This window comes from Dunckerocampus dactyliophorus, chromosome 16 (genome assembly GCF_027744805.1).
Source record: "Dunckerocampus dactyliophorus isolate RoL2022-P2 chromosome 16, RoL_Ddac_1.1, whole genome shotgun sequence".
NCBI lineage: Eukaryota > Metazoa > Chordata > Actinopteri > Syngnathiformes > Syngnathidae > Dunckerocampus > Dunckerocampus dactyliophorus.
The window spans coordinates 9,040,400-9,061,110 of NC_072834.1; the positions used below are offsets into that span (position 1 = coordinate 9,040,400).

The 20,711-nt window shown below is 41.0% G+C and overlaps 1 protein-coding gene across 6 annotated transcripts in view; it reads right to left on the bottom strand.

Moving 5' to 3' along the window:
* The window catches only part of gabra1 (gamma-aminobutyric acid type A receptor subunit alpha1), a 43,401-nt gene that overhangs the window by 21,319 nt on the left and 1,371 nt on the right, over window positions 1-20,711 (bottom strand). For 3 of the 6 annotated variants that reach the window (XM_054754667.1, XM_054754665.1, XM_054754666.1), the window contains 7 exons: window positions 20,299-20,400; window positions 13,168-13,280; window positions 9,317-9,384; window positions 6,549-6,769; window positions 4,910-4,992; window positions 2,617-2,760; window positions 1,575-1,727 (listed from right to left, as the gene is read on the bottom strand). In XM_054754667.1, coding sequence (XP_054610642.1) covers window positions 1,575-1,727; window positions 2,617-2,760; window positions 4,910-4,992; window positions 6,549-6,769; window positions 9,317-9,384; window positions 13,168-13,280; window positions 20,299-20,378 — 862 coding nt within the window. In that variant the 5' untranslated portion in view covers window positions 20,379-20,400. Of the gene's footprint in view, window positions 1-1,574; window positions 1,728-2,616; window positions 2,761-4,909; window positions 4,993-6,548; window positions 6,770-9,316; window positions 9,385-13,167; window positions 13,281-20,298; window positions 20,404-20,711 lie in introns of all 6 variants that reach the window. The other 3 variants (XM_054754661.1, XM_054754664.1, XM_054754663.1) reach the window with 1 other exon arrangement.

Sequence of the window (20,711 nt, forward strand, 5' to 3'; positions counted from 1 at the left end):
CCAACCTACCTCAATGTTCACAGTGTCACTCGCTCGCGACGTGTCGCTGATTTTTCCAGTTCAACAGCTGCCGTGGTGTTAATGTCCAAGCAGAAACTGTAGTCATTCTACATTTAGTCAAAGTTACTTAGGATTTGTCAGATCAAAACAAGAGCCCTGCATATGACTTCTGTAAATGTCACTAATTCACTACTTCACTCTAAGCGTCATGGGAACTGTAGTTCTTTGAGCACAAACATAAAGCTAATCTACTGCAATTTGCAATCTATTTTACCTGTATCTTTTCATAACTTCTCGTCAGCATAAATGATTATTAGTAGCAGCTACAAGTGCCGTCATTATTTTAACTTTCATAATTTTTAGTTATTGTTTCAATTTGTGGAAAGAAGTTCGCCAGTTAAGAGCATCAAGCTTATGTCATGCATTCAAACTCATAAAACATTTCAAAATGCACCTCCATTGTTTTGTGAATCAGTTAAATAAAAAAGTCTGTTTGTCGAGTTCTAAATTGTGCATCGTCTCGTGTCGGGAGCTGAGTGTATCGTGATACCCCTAGTCGTTCTGGTCAATTTTATTAAGCAAGGTGGTGGTTATCATGACTAACTGGCAGGAGGAATGATCACATTGTTTTAACTACACACAGACACACACACACACACACACACACCCCCACTTGTGCAAGACATAGGTTTTGAATTTGTGGCTTACTTTGAGTCCGACTGGTTAGCTATATTTTGCAAGGTGGTGGTTATCATAAATAATTAGCAGAATGGAAGATCCAAACTGGGCCAAACTGGAAGGAAAAACATCATAAGTGGGAACCACGTTTTAAAAAATCCAGCCGTAATGGGCACAGTGATAAATAAGAATACGCTAATCTAAGCCATCGATGTCAACACGTTACGACAGGTAGCTTAGCTGTCACACATAAACACAGGCGGATTCACTAGCACAGGAAAAAACAACAGCTTGGAAGTTGCAAAATAGCTAAAAAAGCTGCTGCCTGTTTTAAGTTAAAGTGGGCCAAGGGAAACACTGACATCCGTGAGAGAGAGGAAAAAGGAGAGGATGAGAAGGAATGTTGTGCGAGGTAACTCAAGGACATTCCGCCTGCTGCTGTGCCACAGAGCATGCTGCAGACTAGCAAGCAAGAGCTTCTCTTTTGGCCACTGTTATGTTATGTAAGACCCCAGTGTGACAGACACATACACACAATTTAAAGCTTAAACATCCCAATCCACGCTGAGATTTTTTGCATGAAATTTCACTGCAGTGCTGACTGATTAAAGCCTTTCATTGCCGCAGAATAGAGTCAAATAGAATAGAATGCAATTATCATATCTTATTTAATATGCGGTTCAAAGATAAGCCGAGTTCTTCTTTTAAAGATGTCGTATGCTTGAAGGAATGGTTCGAGGACATGTGAAATATGCCGAGAATATGCGTATTAGCCTCAGTGCCGAGAGTAAGATGAGGAATATTGATAGACATGAGTTGCTCGGCAACTAGAAGAGACACCACACCTTGTAAAGACCTTGTCGTGTTTGGTCCAATGCCGAATGAAGACCACTCACCAAAGACAGTCCTGGCAGGGACGGACTCTCTGTTGAGCCAGAAAGACACCTGGGAGAGGATGACTGTCATGATGCAGGGCAGATACGTCTGGATCACAAAGTAGCCGATTTTTCTCTTCAGGTGGAAGTGAGTGGTCATCACCACATACTCTCCTGTAGAACGTACGTGACAATGTCAGGAAAGGACTTGAGAACGTACCTGTGCAGTCATACAGCATTGGTTGAAAACTGGAAGCAAAAGGAGTGCTTCAAATATACACGGTTCTAGTGCAAATAAATAATGCGTTGAACTAAAAATAGAAAATCTGGTGAAAATTGCAATTGGTCCTTGAGGCAATCTTGAACATTTTTTTCATGGGACCCACTCGGTGAAGTCGATGTCTTCCACTGCTGACAAAAGGCTTGTCATCTCGTCTGATGAATTCAATTATTTTTCGGGTTATTAGCTTAGCCTTCTGACTGTCACACACAGATGCGCGAGTGTTAGCCACGTGGCTACGTTAGCTGCTATTGGAATGACGATCGCACCGTGAGCCTCCAAAACTCACCATACTCTGTCAATTGTTTGTTCTTCAGATGCTGTATTGAAGCTTTTTTAACTTGCTACCACCGCAAGATAGTTTCCATGGTATGTGTTAGCAGTTAAGTTCCACACGGCAGATGTTATTTGTTATTGTTTTGTGGGAGGGGAAAATGGGGGGACAACACTGCCAAAGATGTTACTTAGGTCAAGACACTACACTGCACGAAAGGAGCGCTGCGGACTGTAATAGTGATAGGCACAGGTGATCGGATTTTGTGTTCGGCGTTGAAAAGCAAGTATCGGCACGTGCCGATCTTGTGATTTTCACGAAAATCCGCTGATACTGATCGGTGCCCGATCGATCGAAGCACCCCTAGTACACATACAGTATCATGCTTGCTACTTCACGCATATTGACATAGATACTCAAAATGACTTGCTTGAAAAATAACTAAAATCAGTAGTTGAAAATTGCAACTGGTTAAGCACTGACAAAAGAAAACGTGGAGCAGAGCTTACCTGTGCTGGACTGCACCACACCCGAATCCACGCTTTGCCCCATCAGATCATACTGGTTTAACCTTGAACCATCATCTGCCACCACCACAGACTGGGCAGCCCCTCTGGTCCATACGTACACCACCTCTGCTCGAGTGTAAGCATCTAAGAAGGGGTGAAAGAACATAGTTTGTCTGTAATGTGTATTGGGCCTGTTTAGAGTAGGACTATTCAGCCAAATGTGGCCCATGAATGACTTCAAACCAGTCAAAAGGCAGGAGCGACTAACATTTTAGTAGTAGGTCTGTAGGTTATGACTTTAAGACGTGTTAGCTATTTGGTGATGTAACATTTTTAAGCTACATTATACATAAATAAATAAGAATTATAGTGGGAAACCAGAAGTCTGCACCATCCGGTCCGTAGCTCTCTGAAAATATCCCCAGAAGAATTGGATTTGAATAGCTTTGTATTAGAGTCATGTGCCTCTCCAAACTGGTCTAATTTTATTATGTGATGCGGTGTCACATCATGTCATCTTCCAATTTTATAAGGAACGCAAACACACACCATCCCAACAGGACGACATGACCTTAAAAAAGCCAAGTCAGTGTTTTCTCGCCTGCGGCCAGCCAACCTGTCAAGACTGCATTGTGGCTCGACCACTGCTGAGGAAAGGATGGCTCTCCGCTGCAGACTGCAGCAAAAGGCAGAGAGCTAAACACTGAAATATTTAGGTAGTGGATTCAATTTAAAGAAGAGAGGAGGTGAGTGAGGTGCACGAGTGTCGGTCGAGGACGGGTCCTCTGGCTCGTGCTGTGCAGCTGTCTGACAAATGGCAACACCAGTATTGCTTCACTTTGCTCTCATTGGCCATTCGTGTCTCATAGCTCCATCATCTAGCTCTTGCATTCTTGCCGTCTTCCAGTGTGATGCAAGGTGTACGGCCTATATAGCTGTCAGCAGTGAGGAGCTGGTGTGGCGATCTGGACATTTTTCAAAGCACGCTGCCTTGGATAAACAAAGGTCCACTCGTTGCTTGCCTGCCAGGGTCTGGCAGGGACTCGTGTGGCCTGGCAGGGTCGAAGTAGGCCGCGGGGGGCCTTAGCGGACAGTTCCTCTGGGAGAACATCTGTTACCATGTTGTCGTCCCTTATCCGTCATGCTTCCAGTTGGATGAAGTGTGAGAGTGTGGGTGACATCATCTCATGACAGTTCAGCCGTCTATCCATTTTCTCTTCTGTGGTCACCGGCTAGAGCCTATCCCAGCGGACGTCTGTGTAGAGTCCCAGTCCTTTCAGGTCATGGTATTCTAAGGGGTTAATCAGTTCTCCATATACAGCTCCTTTCGGACTGCCTGTAACAGCCGAATTCTTCCTGTGTCATTGTTCTGCGTAAACAGCCAAGTCCATCAGGCAATTTTCCGACCTCTGCCTGTGTATAAGGGTAGTCCGGAATGCGGACTATGTGTGAAAGAAGACGTAAGCTCCTTTCACATTTCTTTTTCCCGGGTTGCTGTTCTATGTGAACAACACCAATACGGAACTGGGGATTCAGCCCACAAGTTTCCCAACTTTGGAGGTAGTAACAGGGGTGGGATAGTGTTGCCTATCTTCAATGGGTTTTGTTTAAAAGGCACAGATGGTTAAAGGCCTCTTCTGTAACAGTTCTAATTGGACAATTTTGCAGGATCTGTGCGTGCAAGCAGCTTATGACTCCTTTCACACTGCCTATTATAGTCAGGAATGTCCCATCTTTTTCTTCTGTCACATTTCTGTGTAAACAGAGCAGACACGGAATGGAGGGACAAAGTCAACCAGGCAGTTTTCAGACTTCAGAGGTCGTGTCAGATTCAGAACAGAAGTGGCACAACCACTTTGAGTAAGGGTATTTCGCAATGCCAGGACAGGAGTGTGAGGTTTAGCACCCAAAATCACTTCCTCCACCCTCGTGTGTTGAAAGCAATGGTTGTATATATCACAACATCATTAGTGCTGTGTCCGCACCTTAATCTGGAGGCCCACCAAGATATAATGGGATCTTTTTTGGCCTGTGAAATATCCCTTTACAAAATGTCATGGCCACAATGCTGAGTATAGTAGAATTGCCAAGCGTGACAAAAAAACATAACTTCCTTATGCATCTTTATTTGTAGTTTTGCAGAAATGTGTTATTTTTTATGAAAAGGAAATCTTCATTATACCGAAATATGTTGAATATCTACTAATTTTATGATCCAAGTTTGTACAAAATGCTACTAAATTGTCCAAAGACCAGGCTTGTGCATATGTGGACGCCCCCAGAGAGCACTTACAGCTGCCAAACTTGAGTGGGCAGGCATGAGCATCCATGGGGAAGTCTTCAAGGTGCATGGGACATTCTGCTCTCACAGTCAGCCTAAAGCCATCACACAAGACATGAGGATATGATTAAAAAAACAACAACATTACTGAAAAGGAACCGTGTGTGCAAACAGGAACATATGGAGTTTCCAGTCGATCGCGGCTTAACGCTGTCAAACTGCATCCTCTTCCTGCTCGGAAGCACAGAAAGGTTTGCCGGATCTGCGGGCCTTTATTTTCTGACAGCTTGTTGAAAAACAGCATGTCAGGCCACCCGTGGCACACTAATCTTCCATCCGTCCACTCATCTCGCTCATCTGTGACAGCCACACGGGCTCCCCCTCCCCCAGTGAACATGCGAAATAAATGTCTTACAATCCTTGCTTAGCGTAGCTATGTAAGCTTGGCCGGTTTCATCAACTCCTGACATTTACTGTTTGAACTATCGCCACAGTTACAAATAACGGTAGTTGAATTATGATGCGTCATACATTTACATATAAACATTTACATTTACTAATTCGCTAAAACACATCTTTTTTCCTTATGTATGTATTTGTTGTTTGTGTTTTTTCACATAAACAGTCGTCTCGTCACTTCGCGGTTCAAATTTTGCAGCTTCACCCTATCACAGTTTATCAAAAATATATTAATTAATAAATCATGCTGTTTCGTGGTTGAATACAGCCTCTCATGAAATATGCACACAAGCAAATTTGACATTTTTTCTGCTTTAATTAAGTATTTTCAAGCTTAAAAATGGCTTTTCATCCATCCATTATCTATACTGCCTGTCCTCACTAGGGCTGTGCTAAAATGGCTAAATTAGCAAATATAAATATATCGGGTGTTGTGATTAATATTAATCACAATTAATCGCAGATAATCAGGAATTAACTATGGACAGAATGTGATCAATCATAATTCAAATTTTTTATGGAGGGTTCTAATAATGTTTAAAACCATATTTACAAGGTCGTAAACAAGTTTTCTGTCCTCTAACTACTAAAAAACTATATATATAAAAAAAAGGAATCCTACTTAATTCAGTTAGTGCGGTCAGGTCTGGAGTCCGAAAGATAAACGAGGGATTACTGTATTATTACTGCATACAGTATTTACCATATTCATCTGTGCACATTGCTTTATAATAATAAGTACAACACATTATACATGCACAATTTAACATGTCGGTAAAAAAGCCAGAAGAAGCAAGGCTTATTTAAAAGGGATAGTTTGGATTTTTTGACATGAAGTTGTATGACATCCCCATCAGCAGTGTCGCGACTTACCCCCCACTTGGTCTCCCAGGTCCAGTTCTGGTCGGTTTTCGGTGATGAAGAACGTTCTAAATCCAACCAGAACTGGATTTAGGAGACCAAGTGGGGGAATAAGTCTTTGTTAATGGACTACACTGCCTGATGGGGATGTCATACAACTTCATGTTAAAAAATCCAAACTATCCAAACTACAACACCATTGAAAACATACCTTGCGCTATGTCCATTCATTCACATGGGAAAACTGCCCCCAACAAATGCACGTTTGTGTCCTTCATCCACAGTATTTACCAGTTAATGAAACACACACAAATACAGCGTGTCGACATACCTCATGGTGTAGAGCAGCGTGCCTTCCTCTGTAATCCTCAGTAGTTTGTTAGGCATGGTCATATTGTGGGCAACTGACTTTTTGCCGTTATGGAAGAATGTATCCGGCGTCCAGATCTTGCTCGCCATCAGATTATTGAGACGCAGCACGGCCATGGGACCCTTGAACTTTAACCTCTCGTCCTTCCAGCTCTGTCTGAAGAACACGTCAATGGTGTACTCCTACAATGGGGACAAAGGGTCACAGAGTTCAGACATAGTGTTTGACACCCACCTTGTTTCTTCTCTACTGTATTTTCTTCACGTCTTTGACAAGCTCTTGTCCGTGTCACTTTGACTTTCATACGGCAGCCTCGGCCTACTTTTCCCTGCTGGTAGCTGTCTCTTCATGTTAGCACATAGAGGTGCATGATTCTCTGCATCGTATGCTTTGTTACTTTGACTACGTAACTTAAGTACGTCCTTTTTCCTTAATAACTATGATGTGTCCTGTCCCTGTCCCGTTGAGTGCAATGTATCACAAATTAACTTCTGCTCATTGGGTACATTGTTAGGTGAAAATATGATCATGAGCTCATTTTCTCAGCAAATGCAAAATGACACGAAAAGGAAGCGGCGGACTCAAAATCAGGCGGATATTTGATTTTGAAGCCAGCTAATGACTGGAGCTGAGAGCAGATTTTAATGGTTCCACATAACTGCCCAGCAGAGTAAAGTGAGCCTGTTAAAATTACAGCACAGTCTGTTTTTTTCTTTTTTTTTTTCCCTCTCCCAAACATCCTCTATCCACTCAGCCTCAGTGAGATAATTACTATGAGTTGAGACAAGATTCAAGGTAATAGAGGAGGAAAATGGGAGGAAATGCTCCTCAAATGTTCCCCTCAGCAAAAATGTGGCCTTCAAGTCAGCCACGGCAATTAACAAAGATGACGTCAAAGAGCGTACACACTCTTTTACATGCGCCGAGCAGAGAAGTGGAAGAGACGCATCTGCATGAGGCTAATTGGTTGTCAGCAAAATGAAAAATATTCAGATTATGAATTTTTTGCCTTTGATTACCATTTGCTCTCATGTGCCTTCATTTATACTGAACTTAGAATAATGTGATTTAAAACCTGCTCAAGACTTATCGCAGCACATTGAACCCCCGCTGTACGTGGCCAACCGGTTCTCTTTCCTTTTTTTTAAATATGATCTATGAAGACATTATAATTTCTCAGGTAAACGTTCTGGAAATGTAAATCTTTTTTCTTTTTATTTTTGCAAAATTCTGTTTAATTGGTAAAATATTACGTATACTTGATATATTTCCAAATTTCTCAGCTAAACTTCATATGGGAATATTTAGGAACTTTAATGGAAAGGTTCGGCTACCATGCAACAAAACATCGCTGACAAGAATTTAGCAGCACGAAAATCAGTCCCATCAGTTTTGATTAGTATTAAAAATAATATACAAGTCATATGTTTCCCAACTTTTTCAGCTAAACTTCATACTTCAAACATCTGTGAATTTTGTATGAAAATCAGTACAGTTAGCGTAATCAGTATTATATATTATATAACCTCGACTGTACATAGCCTGCTTTTAAAAAAAAAACATTTTCGTAATATTATCTATAAGATGTTGGAGAGACGATGTCTCTCAATTGGCCTGGGAAGGCCTCGGGATCTGCCGGGAGGAGCTGAACAAAGTAGCCAGAGAGAGGGAAGTCTGGACTTCCCTGCTCAGGCTGCTGCCCAAGTGCTGCCACCCTGTAACAAAACAATTCTCAAATGAATTTAGTAGAATTTTGTAACAAAACAAAACAAAACAAAACTAACAAAAAAAACCCAACAGTGAAATATTATAAAACATATACAAACAAAGCTTCCTGTTTTTGTTTTAATAAGAAAAAAAATCTATCACATCTCCAAAATTTTCCTAATAGACTTGAATTGTAAATACTTTTTTATGGCAAAAATCTGTGTAATTCATTCAATATTAAATGTAATTAATATGTTTCCACATTTCTTAGCTAAGGTTTATATAGGAGTAGTTTGGAGATTTACTGGAAATGTTCTGCTTCTTTGCAACAAAACAGCTCTGACGTGAATTTAGTAGAATTTTGTAACAAAACAAAAGAAAAAAAAACAACAGTGAAATATTATATAACATAAACAACACAAACAACACAACACAAACAGACATAGTTTGGGATATTTTTGAAAGCGTGTCGTTTGGTGTAAATTTATTTCATAGAAATATTATGAATTCACTTTTGATTCTACCGTTTTCAAATTAAGACAAAATACAGTCTTTCCACCACACGCAGTCGCCATGTTTGTGGAGTTTTACAGTTGGACTTGTGTAGTTTTTGTACAAAACCCAGCTACATTCTCCTTGCTGAACTGAGCTTCACAGTTTTGAGTAACGGGGAATACAACAGGGTTGTTTAGAAACACTGAGTTTTCCTCTAGAAGCTAAGAAAATAGAACATTTTGTGGTTAAGTCAGGGTGGGCAATGGATCATCATGCACATGCATTACGGTGGATGGTGGCGGCATTTATGCCGGGCAGCATTAGTAACTGTAGGCTAGCAGATACACAACACACGAGACAGTTTTATGAATACATCACGAGTTAGACGACTAAATCATGAGCATGAAGACATATCTTATCGCTCGGAGTCCGCTGTCATGTCCACACATGCTGAGGAAGAGGATGTGGATGAAGTGGGCGGGGGGAAAACTGGTGACATTTACGCAGGCGAAAAGAGAGAGTCTTACCATGTCATGGTCCGAAACTGGCCCAATACTAGTCACGAAAATGTCAGTCTTGACTTCAGTTACACGCTCTGTTGAAGCAGGAAATTGCCAGAGTGAGTGCCTATCAGTGGCATTCATTAGCCCACCCCTCCTACCCGGACTACCTGTTAATGCAAGACCACCTGGATAAACCCCCTGTTCCATTCAATTCAACACATCACATTGCACAAAAACATCACCATAAAAAAGGCCCATTTTGGATGTCAATAAGCACTTGTGCGAGTATTGGCGTCAGTGTCAGCTCCATTACTGGGACAGTTCAATCTCCTCATAAATTTGCACAAATAAGCCACTCTGCTCGCATAACATTGATGGGCAGTATGAACTCCATACCCATCATTTCTCCTCCTCTGTTATTTGGCTTTTATTTCAACGCCTGCGGTATCGCACCAACACACACCTCTGTGTCCTTCACGCAACACTTCTCACGTTATAGTTCCCTCCTTTCTCTTTAATTTTTTTTCTTTTTTTATCTGGTTCTCATGCTATCCATTACATCCCGACCATTTTGTTTCTCTCGTCAACAACAGGAGTCAGATAATAGATTGTAGGGATGTGCATCTCATTCACTGAGGCCCATACGATATGTTCTCCATACACTCCTGATGATGCATTTATGATAAAGCTGCTCACAATGTAATAAGGTTCAGTCCAAAAGTTCCAAGGTGATACAATACAGTATCATACGATACACCCCAGTTTCAATACGATATGGTGTTATTATGCAAGTCACATAACAATACGATATGGTACAATACGAGTCACTCCAAATACAATGTAATATGGTAAGATACGATCGTGATATCATTCCCTGCAGTTACAATAAGATAATTGGTTCCCCCAGTTACAATACGATATGGTACGATACGGTTCACCCCAGTTACATTACGATATTGTACGATGCGGTTCACTCCAGTTACATTGCGATATGGTACGATACGGTTCACCCCAGTTACAATACGATATGGTACGATACGGTTCACCCCAGTTACAAAACGATATGGTACGATACGGTTCACCCCAGTTACAATACGATATGGTACGATACGGTTAACCCCAGTTACAATAGGATATGGTGCGATGCGATTCACCCCAGTTACAATACGATATGATACAATACGAGTCACTCCAAATACAATATCATATGGTAAGATACGATCGTGATATCATTCCCTGCAGTTACAATAAGATAATTGGTTCCCCCAGTTACATTACGATATGGTACGATACGGTTCACCCCAGTTACATTACGATATGGTACAATACGGTTCACCCCAGTTACATTACGATATGGTACGATACGGTTCACCCCAGTTACAATACGATGTGGTACGATACGATTCACCCCAGTTACAATACGATATGGTGCGATGCGATTCACCCCAGTTACAATACGATATGATACAATACGAGTCACTCCAAATACAATATCATATGGTAAGATACGATCGTGATATCATTCCCTGCAGTTACAATAAGATAATTGGTACCCCAGTTACATTACGATATGGTACGATACGGTTCATCCCAGTTACAATACGATATGGTACGATACGGTTCACCCCAGTTACAATACGATATGGTACGATACGGTTCATCCCAGTTACAATACGATATGGTACGATACGGTTCACCCCAGTTACAATACGATATGGTACGATACGGTTCACCCCAGTTACGAAACGATATGGTACGATACGGTTCATCCCAGTTACAATACGATATGGTACGATACGGTTCACCCCAGTTACAATACGATATGGTACGATACGATTCACCCCAGTTACAATACGATGTGGTACGATACGGTTCACCCCAGTTACAATAGGATGTGGTACGATACGATTCACCCCAGTTACAATACGATATGGTGCAATGCGATTCACCCGAGTTACAATACGATATGGTACGATACGATTCACCCCAGTTACAATACGATATGGTACGATACGGTTCGCCCCAGTTACAATACGATATGGTACGATACGATTCACCCCAGTTACAATACGATGTGGTACGATACGGTTCACCCCAGTTACAATATGATGTGGTACGATACGATTCACCCCAGTTACAATACGATAAGGTGCGATGCGATTCACCCCAGTTACAATACGTTATGGTACGATACGATTCACCCCAGTTACAATACGATATGGTACAATACGGTTCGCCCCAGTTACAATACGATATGGTACGATACGATTCTCCCCAGTTACAATACGATATGGTATGGTGCAAGTCACCCCGGTTAAAATATGTTATGGTACGATACGGTTCACCCCAGTTATAATACAATATGGTATGATGCAAGTCACTCTGGTTACAATACGATATGGTGCGATGCGATTCACCCCACTTACAATACGATATGGTACGATACGATTCACCCCAGTTACAATACGATGTGGTACGATACGGTTCACCCCAGTTACAATAGGATGTGGTACGATACGATTCACCCCAGTTACAATACTATAAGGTGCGATGCGATTCACCCCAGTTACAATACGATATGGTACGATACGAGTCACCCCAGTTACAATACGATATGGTACGATACGGTTCAGCCCAGTTACAATAGAATATGGTACGATACGAGTCACCCCAGTTACAATACGACATAGTACGATACGATTGGATTTACATTATTTTCTATGGGAAAATTTGCTTTTGTTAGTGTCTGTTTTGGTTTGAGTCGGACCTCCAGGAACGGATTAATGATGCTAACCAAGACACAATTGTATATATTATACAATTCACATCAATTACAATATGATTAGATCCAATTACGATATGATATGATACGAAACGATCCACCCCAATTACAATGCGATACAATTCACTCCAATTATAATGCAATATGGTACGATAGGATTCACTCCAATTACAATGCGATATGCCACCAGTTACGATGCAACAGGATTCACTCCAATAATGATGTGATCCAGTACGATTCCCTCCAATTACAATTCAATGTAGTGTGATATGAGTCACTCAAATTACTATGAGCTACAATACTGTAAGATTCACTCCAGTTATGATTCGATTTCATCCTCTAGATTGTGATACAATACGGAAAAATATGATTCACTCCAATTAGGATGTAATATTATCATTTATGGTGCAATTCAATTCATGCAATTCAATTCAATTCAATTCCAAAACATAAGATACAAATCACACTAATAATGCTGCAATATGATCATATACAATATGTAAATATACAATATAATTCACTCTAATTATGGTGCGTTATGACACGATACCAATCACTGAAAGTACTAAGTGATATAATATGCTATGTATACTCAAATTACAATATGGTACGATGTGATACGGAACGATACGATTCACTCCAGTTACAAAGCAATACAGTTGCAAAGCAATGTGATAAGAGTCACTCCAAATGCGATCTGACACGATACAATTTACTTCAGTTACAATACGGTACGATACAGTATGATGTGATGTAATTCATTAAAATTATGATGTAATATGATACGATACGAAACGTTTCACTCCAGTAAGGATGTATATGCATTTGACATAATGTGATACAATATGATGCAATGCAAGGATTATACTATTTAGTGCTATAGAGCTTGTGTTTTATTTATGTGTTTTCTGCTTACTACTTTTATCACACCTCGTAACTGTAACCAAGATTTTTTCACATACATTTTTTTATTACAAGTGCATGGAAATACATGAAACTGAACCAAGCCCACCCACATCTAGCACTGGTACCTTAAAGATTTCCATAATGGACATTGTGCAACATGGCATGCTATACAGTATGTGTTACTGACCTCCTAGTCCCGGCCTGAGGCGGTTGTCATAGCCGTCCAGAAGGCTGTCTAAGATCTTGGTGAACACTGTAGTGTTATCTGTTTCTCCCTCTGTCATGCCGTTCTGCCCAGAGCTGCCAAAGGGAAGAAGAGCATCTGAAATCACGGCCACACAACGCGAAACAGCGGTCGGCGAAAAATTGCCAAAAGAACGGTAGGAAAAAAGGCTCAGAATATGACTCATGCATCCAAAATGAGGAGCATGTCAGGAGTTGGAGAGGCAGTTGTGATCAAGAAGTACACAATAGATGGTGAGTCACAGTGTTCAAAAGTGCAACTTGTCTGTTAATAATCAAATTACCTCCACCCAGCACAAAAAGCTATTGTTCGAATTGTTTGTTTGCTGTCTTTCCAAAGCGCAAGCAAAAAAAGGACAGTCTTTTTTCAGCATTGCAGATTTGTTTTGTGTGTGTGACTACGCTCTCATGTGATGATGAAATAACCAAAAAAACATATTTTTTTGTTAAAAAAAAAGTCAAGGACAACAACTAGCAAAGGTTAGCACACCACATCATTCTAAAAATATCAAAATGTAATGATTTTGTCAACGTGTCGTATATCGTAAAAGTCGCTCAGCGGATTAAGTTTTGATCATAACCTTCAGGGATGTGGCACCTCATGTCAAAGTTCACAAATAAGGTTTAAAATCAATGTTCAAAAAACCCCATCATCCGTAGTACCTCATATTAAAGTCCTGGATGAGGGCCTTCCTGATCTGTAATTACCATTATGTCCCTAAATTCTGATGTAATGATAAAAGAAATATCAAGTTGAATAGCTTCACGGACCTTTGCAGGTTCTATTGTACTCCAAAGGAAAATATCTCCTCATATATTCAATATCATCCTCGTATGCTATAATAGAGACATGTTTGTACGCATTAAAGCCACTTTCACAAGTGGTAGTGTATAACAGAAAATGCACAGCGCATGCACACGTAGGCACAATCTAAGAGAATGGAGAAATCGCAATCCATTATTAATACCTTAATCGTGTTTCGCGGGCTACTCAGGCCCTGCTGAATATGTGCAGGGCTTGAACATGAAACAAAATGCTTCGAGCCGTTCCCAAATAACGCTCGCCGTTGTCAAGTGTGTATAAATATTTAAGACGGTCCATAATCAGCATGTGAAGCAACAGGAATATATTTGCGTATATACCTGAATCAGTACTCACTGTACTGTGCACACGTTCATCCGTGTGGTCGTGTGCTGATAACCAAGAGAACATCTCTCGCAGCGCACTCAAGCAATCATCCGCTCCTTCTTTTTTTTTCTTTTTTTTTAGTGCCAATGGCAATTCTTGCTTCCTGCTAAATAAACAGCGATTGTTTGGAAACAAGCTCTTCTCACCCAACAGCTCCAAGGAGAAGAAGAGGTCACCGAGATATCGGCCGCAACAGAAGGGGTGTGGGGTGTGGGCGGGAGAATAGCATGTGAAGGAACATGGGAGAAAATCTTTAGATGAGATAAAAATATATATATATATATATATATATATATATATATATATATATACATGGACTCAACAAAAATTAAAAAATGCATTTGCTTCCATCTTTCATGAGCTGAATTCAAAGCTGTAAAAATTTCTAAACTAAAACTTTCTATTTCCGCAAAAGGCCTATTTCTCTGAAATGTTCCTCACAAATCTGTCTAAATCGTTCTTAGTGAACACTTCTCCTTTGCTGAGATAATCCGTTCACTTCACAGGTGTGGCATATAAATATGCCGATTAGACAGTATGATTATTGCACCGGTGTGCCTTAGGTGGGCCACAATAAAAGGCCTCTCCAAAATGTGCAGTTTTACTGTATTGTGTAGGGAGAGAGGTTTCGGGGGTGTCAGAAAACGAGTCATTATCTGGTGTGACCACTATTTGCATCACGCTGTGCCACACTTCTTCTTCCCATAGAGTGGATGAGGTTGTTGTTGTGGTCTGTGGAATGTTGGTCCACTCCTCTTCCATGGCTGTGCGACATTGCTGGATATTGGCAGGAACTGGAACACGATGCCGTACGCTCCGATCCAGAGCATCCCAAACATGCTCAGTGTTTGCTCAACATGTCCGGTGAGTATGTTGGCCCTGCCAGAACTGGGATGTGTTTAGGCGTCCAGGAATTGTGTACAGATACTTGCAACATGGGGCCGTGCATTATCATGCTGCAACATGAGGTGATGGTCGTAGATGAATGGCATAACAGTGGGTCTCAAGATCTCGTCAGGGTATCTCTGTGCATTCAGTCAATAAACCACGCCTGTGTTCATTGTCCATAGCATATGCCTGTCCATACGATAACCCCACCGCCACCACGGGCTACTCTATCCACGATGCTGACATCAGCAAACCGCTCACGCATATGACGCCATACGCGCTGTCTGCCAGCTTCCCTTTACAGTTAAAAGTGGGATTCATCCGTGAAGAGAACACCTCTCCAAAGTGCTAGACGCCATCAATTTTTGAGGATGTGACCACTCAAGTCAGTTACAGAAACGAACTGTAGTCAGGTCGAGATCCGAATGAAGACGACGACCGTGCAGGTGATGATGGTGCAGCAGATTGTTGCAGCAGCTGCTTGGGTGGCTGGCCTGAGACAATCTTGGAGGTGAAGATGCTGGATGCGGAGGTCCTGGCCTGGTGTGGTTACCCGTGCTGTGCGGTTGTGAATTCGATTGCATGCACTGCCAAATCCTCTTTGGAGACGGCTTATGGTAGAGAAATGAACATTCAATTCACGAGCGACAGCTCTGAAAGTGTAAATTCCTGTAGTCAGCATACCTATTGCACGCTCCCTCAACACTTGCGACATCTGTAGCATTGTGCTGTGTGATAAAACTGCATAATTCGGTGTGACCTTTTATTGCAGACAGCCTAAGGCACACCTGTGCAATAATCATGCTATCTAATCCGCATCTTCATATGCCGCAGCTGTGAGGTGGATGGATGACCTCAGCAAAAGAGTGCTCACTAACACAGATTTGAACAAACTTATGAACAGTATTTGAGAAAATAGACCTTTTGTGTACATAGAGAAAGTTTTAGATCTTTGAGTTGATGAAAGATGGGAGCAAAAACAAATATGTCGCGTTTAGATTTTTGTTGAGTGTATATAAAGAGGAAGGGGAAAGTGATGGAGATTAGGCAAGAAGGAGAGCCTGAGAGGGTCAGAAAAAGGTTAGGATGCTGGAGCAGGAGACAGAAAAGGAGAGACGCGAGACATGGCTCAACGTCAGAGCTGAGGGATTGAGGCAGATTGAGTGCGAGCTGCAGGACATTTTGCTTTCTAAATACAGATGCTGCATTTCTGTCACACATGGATTTGTATAAAAGGGTTAAAGCACAGCTCGGCAGCCACCAATTCCCCGGATTTTGTAATCACGCTTCCAGAAAGAAAACAGGAAATGATGATCACTTTTGATATCCAGTTCAATGTGAGATTATAGAAGCTCCTAAATTAGGTGAGGCTATAATACATCTCAACCCTTTGCTCTCATTTAATATTCCAGAAATGATGCCAGCATGCTCCCATAACACCGACAGCCTGAATGCGTCTACTGGGGGTTCGCTTTCCTATTTTTATTTAGACATTACCCTTCTTTTACGCAGACATCCTGCAAAATGATTCTGCATTTTTCCTGCTCTTGTCTTTTAAACCGAACCATTGGCGCAACATTGTTGCAACTGTGCACACGGCAACCTGACGTGATGATGTCAGCGTCTGGTGTGGTGTATAAAATACTTGTCGGACAGCGACAATTGTTTTCAACACAACGGGGCAGGAGAAAAGAGTGTTGAGTGTGAATTTTAATACCCCTGTCACGACATAGCCTTACACACACCGGGTCCTTCCTTTTACGGCGCTGACAGCGGAAAATTGCTGGGTCGATCCACCTGTTTATACGGAAAAGCAACACGGAAAAAGATCAAGAAAAGGCCGGCATTTATTGTTTGATTTACTGAATCATTAAAATTACTCTTTGATCGTATTCGGGAATCAAAATGGGTTTTTAGTCGTCCTTCTGATTTTTTCGTGTGTGCGGAACAAAGTAGTTTATTTGTATGTGGTTCAGATACTGTGTATTTGTAATTGTCATTGAGATGTCATTGTGGGCCCAACATCATTTCTCTTTTTTCGTGTTATATTTTGACTTCACATTGGGCCGATCTTGACTTTTCAACATATTTAGATTCCCTGTATAAATGTTACATATCTAAACAACCACTGAAATGTTTTTGTTCTAATAATGTTTATAACAACGAGAGCATGCAACAGTATGAACAGTTCATGTAATGATTTTTCACGGTTATCACAATAACCCAAAGATACCGCCGCCTTTTGCCATACTTCGTTGCAGTACCGTAACACGCTAGGTGCTAATCACAGTTTAATGGTAAGCAACAAGGAAAACATGACGATTAACTTGAAACGATTTGATAACCCTCTGAAGTTGTATCACGGTTTATTGATGAACCCTCACATCGTTCCATCCCATAATGAGTATCTCCGTTGCAAGTCAGATCCCACCTTTAACACGCATACTTACTAATTTGATTTATTAAACACATTTACAGTCACCTTGATCAATAAGCAATGAGCATATGTTAAGCAGACGACTGACAATAAAGGCATATTCTGTTTTACAAGCAGAGAGGGACGTACTTGACTTACTGTATGGGCATTAGGAAGTCATATTTACATGTACACCTCCAAGTCAGTTGAAGCATTTTAAGACATTACACATACAAAATGGCTGTCAAAGCATAGATTTGTATATCTGGTGCTAAAGCTGGCTAATTGTGGTGTGTTATAAAGACAAACAGTTTTTGGTGCTCCTGATAATGACATACAGAACATAGTTTTGTCAGTGGACAGTGAGATAATAATACAGTTGTCCTTCGCCACTTTACGGTTCAGTTTTCACCTTATCACGATAAAAACAAACAACAACAAAAATATCATGTTGTTTTGTGGTTGAATACGGCCAACTATTAGTCAAAATATATGCATGTTGAAGCAAATTTTACTCATTTATTTGTCTTAATGAAGCATTTTCAAGCTTAAAAATGGCTAAATAAACTAAAATACCAATTATAAGGCATTCAGAAGACGCATTCAAAGATGCTGTGAATGAGATGTAGTATTCCACACCAGGCACCAGGTGGCATGTTACAGTCATGTAACTGGCACACCAACGCCAAACTTGATCAGGCTTGGTCGGGCTTTTATTGCAGGTTTGAATTATCTCACAACAGGTAGAATAATCTCTAATAGAAATCTGTAATAAAAGCAGAGGGTACTGTTGCTGCAGTAACCCACACCAAGCTAAAACTCAGCTCTGAATCCCCAGCATCACTTCCTGTCCGCCTGCCTCTCAGCTCCCCTAGGGAGCACATTTATAGCAACAGAGTGTAAAGGTGACTACAAGGGTGTAACGTATTTAGAAGGTTTTCTAAGATCTAACTATATTCCTTTAGGGAATCCTAAATTCACGAACCAATTAACCATGATAAACAAGAGATTACTGTACAGTGTCAAACAATTGTAGTATGCCCGTTGGGATACATTGTGGTTGTCTGCAGCATACATTTCTAGTAATTGCTGATTGGTTTGGGGTAAATCTAAAGCATAGAAAGTGGCAATGGCTCCTTGCCTCATTAAGTGTAACAATCACAAGGAGAAATGTTGCCCTTTTGGATTATAACAGTCATTAATTAGAGAACGTATCACATTGCCTTCCTTAAATGACTCTTTGACTTCTAGATCTGGACAAGTGCATGCTGCCATCCCACTAGCACATGCAAATTTGACATGTTTTACAATCTGATCATTCAGATTGCATGTCAGAGTCAGTCTTAAAGGGTTTAATGTTGCATGTGATGGAAATCAATCAATCAATCAATGAAAACAGCAGAGGGAAAATGCTGTCAGATGCTTTTGGGAAGACTTTACATGTTTATCAGCCAGGGGGGCCCACTTCCCCATAAAACATTGTGCACCATCCCCATCTACAGGTCATCTAGACAGCAACAGTGCGGCTCACACTGATGTCTCTCTTGCTTCACCCCCCTTTTCTCCACGCCACTGCACATCACGCTACCTCATCTCGATTATTAGAATTATAGAATAAGGACTTGTCTTCAGTGAGACGCAAAAAAGCAGATCGGATTAAATGGATTTGGTTCATAATGACTTTCCATTGAGTGTCCTTTGGCGCCTTTATGTTCGAGTGGTAAAAAGATGAAAATTGGGCTTGCAAGTGAATGCATCACTAGTGCAAATTATCATGCAAATGCACCATTTTTTGGCATAATTACTAGTTAGCTCGCCATTGTTGTAGATCTGGAGCGTCTCAACAAAAAACTCTTATGTTAGGTTTACAAACTGATTACTACTTAGGTTATTCATGCGTCATAAAAAACACAAGTTGCTATAAGAAAAAATGATAACAACTGAGTATTTTAAAATGCCTAATAGTGAGCCAACATGTACAAGTAGCATGTAATTTATATACTAATGATTAACAAAGTCTTTATAACATTATTATTACCTGCTTAGAAACAATTCATATCACTGCCGGTCCCTGCTTGTTGAACCACCTGGCTAATCATAATTTTGCCGTTATTGGTGAATAATTGATCCACATCAATATGGAAGTTATATAGATTATAATATAACCTCGCAAGAATGTGTGTTTTGGTTATTTTTTATGCAACTACACACTATCTATCCAGCCCAGGTCAGCGATGTAATGTGACACTATCTCATATAATTAGAGACTGGCCACTTATGTGCAACCATTCTGACATGGATTGTGGCTATTTTGGCTCCTTATCGCTTTTATCTCATTATCTCTCTCTCTTTGCATATAATAAGCATGGAGGTGTCTTGTGGGAATGCCCCACTTTTACAACCACGGCGGATGCGCTCCAGGGGAGTGTTTCTAACCCATAAAAAATAGAACACCTGCTTGACAGTAAAATGAGAGCACCAAAAAGCATTTTGGGTGCAGAATTTGTCGTGTTTCATACATGCAGCAAATCAATACAAGAGTTCATGCATGTATTGATAGATAGAGATTGATTGTTGTTTACCTTTTCGCACTCAGGACGCTGCTGGCCACCAGCAAGCAAGCCCACAGGCACAGTGAGGCCACGGTGCCCCGTCCACACATTGTTGAATATGAGGACCTTTCACTGCTGGATAGAAGAGGTAAGGCATCATTAGCATTTGCTCACACAAAGCAAGAGTGGGAAGCATGCGGCACATGGGCCGTATACGGCCCGTGTGAGCAGTTAAGCTGGCCCTGCAGGGAGTAGAATTGTTATAAAGCCACAAATGCTCATTTATATCTCCTTTTTAGCTAAGAAAAAGGCTCCCCACCCTTGACATAAAGCATAGAGCTGATGCTGTCTTTGTTTGATTAAGGCGACATCATACATTACAATGAATGTCATTGAAAATGCACGCTACATAGCACCTGTGCAGTGCCTCTGTCGCTCTTCTG